The sequence below is a fragment of the Dipodomys ordii genome, unplaced genomic scaffold, assembly GCF_000151885.1.
Source record: "Dipodomys ordii isolate 6190 unplaced genomic scaffold, Dord_2.0 Scaffold14, whole genome shotgun sequence".
Taxonomy (NCBI): domain Eukaryota; kingdom Metazoa; phylum Chordata; class Mammalia; order Rodentia; family Heteromyidae; genus Dipodomys; species Dipodomys ordii.
In genome coordinates, this window is record NW_012267230.1 from 14,379,086 (window position 1) to 14,381,783 (window position 2,698).

The window sequence follows — 2,698 nt, forward strand, 5'->3', positions numbered from 1 at the left end:
TGAGGCCCTGGGTTCCATTCCTCAGTACCACATAAGCAAAAAGAAAAAAGCCGGAAGTGGTGCTGTGGCTCAAGTGGTAGAGCGCTAGCCTTGCGCTGAAGAGCTGAGGGACAGTGCCCAGGCCCACAGTTCAGGCCCCACTATCGGACCCCCCCACACACACAAAAAAAAAAAAGAATTTCATGGAAAGCTGGGCGCCAGTGACTCATACCTGTAATATTAGCTACTCAGGAGGCTGAGATCTGAGGACTGCAGTTTAAAGCCAGCCCAGGCAGGAAAGTGTGTGACTCTTATTTCCCATAAACCATTCAGAAAACCAGAAGTGGCACAGTGGCTCAAGTGGTAGAGCACTAGCCTTGAGCTGAAGAGCTGAAGGACAGCATTCAGGCCCAGTTCAAGCCCCATGAACAACAAAAAATAATTTCATGGATTTTTCTGCCCAGGCTGGCTTCAAACCACGATCTTCACATCTCAGAGTCCTGAGTAGCTAATATTACAGGTGTGAGCCACCAGCTGCTGGCAGGTCTTTTTTTTTTTTTTTTTTTTAAAGAGTTCTAGTCAGTCCCCCTGCCCTTGCTTTTATTGTGGTTCCTAAGAACTCAAGTCTTCTTAGCCAAGACCATCATCTTCAATTAATGATGATTTAAAAAAAAAACAACTGCCGGGCGCTGGTGGCTCACGCCTGTAATCCTAGCTACTCAGGAGGCTGAGATCTGAGGATTGCGGTTCAAAGCCAGCCCGGGCAGGAAAGACTGTGAGACTCCTATCTCCAATAAACCACCAGAAAACTGGAAGTGGCGCTGTAGCTCAAGAGGTAGAGTGGTCGCCTTGAGCTGAAGAGCTGAGGGACAGCGCCCAGGTCCAGAGTTCAAGCCCCACGACCGACAAAAAAAAAAAAAACTTTTTCTCTAAAGCAAGGGAAGTATATTCTGTTTTTTGTAACAAGTGGACTGATTTTTCCAAAGCACTTATATGTTTCAACTCCCACCTTAACTTCCCTAAAGGATCAACAGAAGTGACCTAATCTAACATTTCTCAGTAACTTACCCCCACCCCAACTACAAACACCTTCATCCTATTTCATTGTATGTGTCAGGGATCTTTCTTCTCACCCCATTCCTTATTTGATCAGATTCCCTCTGCAAGTGCTCTACCAGGGACACAGCCTCCTCAATGGTTTTTGGATGGTACTTCTGTATCCGAGTCTGCATCTCCCTTGGGAGAATGGACAGGAACTGCTCTAACACCAGTAGTTCCAAGATCTGCTCTTTGGAGTGCACTTCTGGTCTCAGCCAAAGATGGCATAATTCTTGAAGCTGGCTGACAGCCTCACGGGGTCCTGATGCTTTGTGATAATCAAAATTCCTGAAGTGCCAACAAGAGTTCCTGTGTCTGAGACTGTCTCTCTGTGAAGAAGACACTTTACTTTGACCGGAGTGCTCTGTCACAGGCTCGTTGGTCTCCCACAGAGCCTTGACATGAGGGTTCAAATACTCAATCTTCAGATCTACCATCACCATTTTGCTGCAGCAAGTTTTGCTCCTATGTCTGACACCTCAGTGGTGCTATCTTTGGCCACCAAGGTCCTGTCTGGTGTGGTACAGAAGAAGTGAGTGAAAATATCTTCTTCCTAAAGTCACCAAGGGGAGAAAAAAAAGTACATGTCAATAAAGTCACATGAACCATAACAATTGTTACATAATTATGAGAGAAAAATAAGCAGAAAAGGTCCCAGCTTATTTTCTCATTTAAAATCAACTGCCAGAGCAAAGCACCAGTGACTCATGCCTGTAATCCTACCTACTCAAGAGGCTGATAGCTGGGGATGGAGACTTGAAGCCAACCTGAGCATGAAAGTCCATGAGACTTACTTCCAATTAACCACCAAAAAGCTGCAAGTGGAGCTGTGGCTCAAGTGGCAGAGCACCAACCTTGAGTGAAAAAGCTAAGGAAACAGACCTGAGCTTAAGCTTCAATAAGAGTAGGGGAATGGGGGAGTCAACTGCGAGGCCTTTTGTTCTCTCCTTTCTGCCACTAAAAGTAAAACACGGCTAGAGAAGGAAAAATGTCAATAGATTACATTGCTCTTAAAAAAAAAAAAAAAGCTAACTCAGGAAAGGCAGGCAATAGAAAAAAATCAGCACCAACAAGTTGAAAGGAGTGTGAAGGCTCCACATACAAGTGATTTGTGTGTTTCCTATCCCATTTTCCCCATAAGAAAAAAAGCAGGAGAAAATAACAATATATTCTTAGTTTCTCTTAAACTTTAACAGCTCACCCCAATCTGAGTTTAGGAAGTGTTCAACTTCCACAACCCTTCTGGCACTTTCCACTGTATGAACAATGGCAAAGAACTAAGACCCCGTGAGCCAACACAGAAAAAAAAAAAAATAGGGGAAAGTAGCCCCATTCTTCTCAAGGTCTCTTCACCAGGCAAGCCAGAGGCTCCCCTTTCTTTGCAAGAACATTTATGCAGAATTTTACATGTCTGCTTAATTGGGCTAGAAAAAAAAAATCACCACTGACTTGTTAAAGCGGAGTGGGAGCTGGTGAGGAGGCCGGGGTTGCGTCCCTCGGGTGGTCAGGAGGCTCAGGAGCTTCGCGGGCCTCCCTTTCTCTCTCAGGGAACCAAGGTTTGGCCCAGGGTGCCGCAGGCATTCGGAGAGGCCGGCTCCCGGCCGCCTCGGCCCGGCTCCCG

General features: G+C 46.0%; 1 protein-coding gene across 2 annotated transcripts in view; it reads right to left on the reverse strand.

The window, feature by feature from the left end:
* Znf75a (zinc finger protein 75a) overlaps positions 1–2,567 on the reverse strand; it is a 10,758-nt gene extending 8,191 nt beyond the window's left edge. Inside the window, exons 1-2 of one of the 2 annotated variants that reach the window (XM_013011329.1) lie at positions 2,527–2,567; positions 1,113–1,630 (exon numbers count right to left, since the gene is read on the reverse strand). In XM_013011329.1, the coding sequence (XP_012866783.1) occupies positions 1,113–1,520 (408 nt within the window). In that variant the 5' untranslated portion in view covers positions 1,521–1,630; positions 2,527–2,567. Of the gene's footprint in view, positions 1–1,112; positions 1,631–2,526 lie in introns of those variants that run through there. The other variant, XM_013011330.1, reaches the window with a different exon arrangement.
* Between the last annotated feature and the right edge of the window lie 131 nt (positions 2,568–2,698).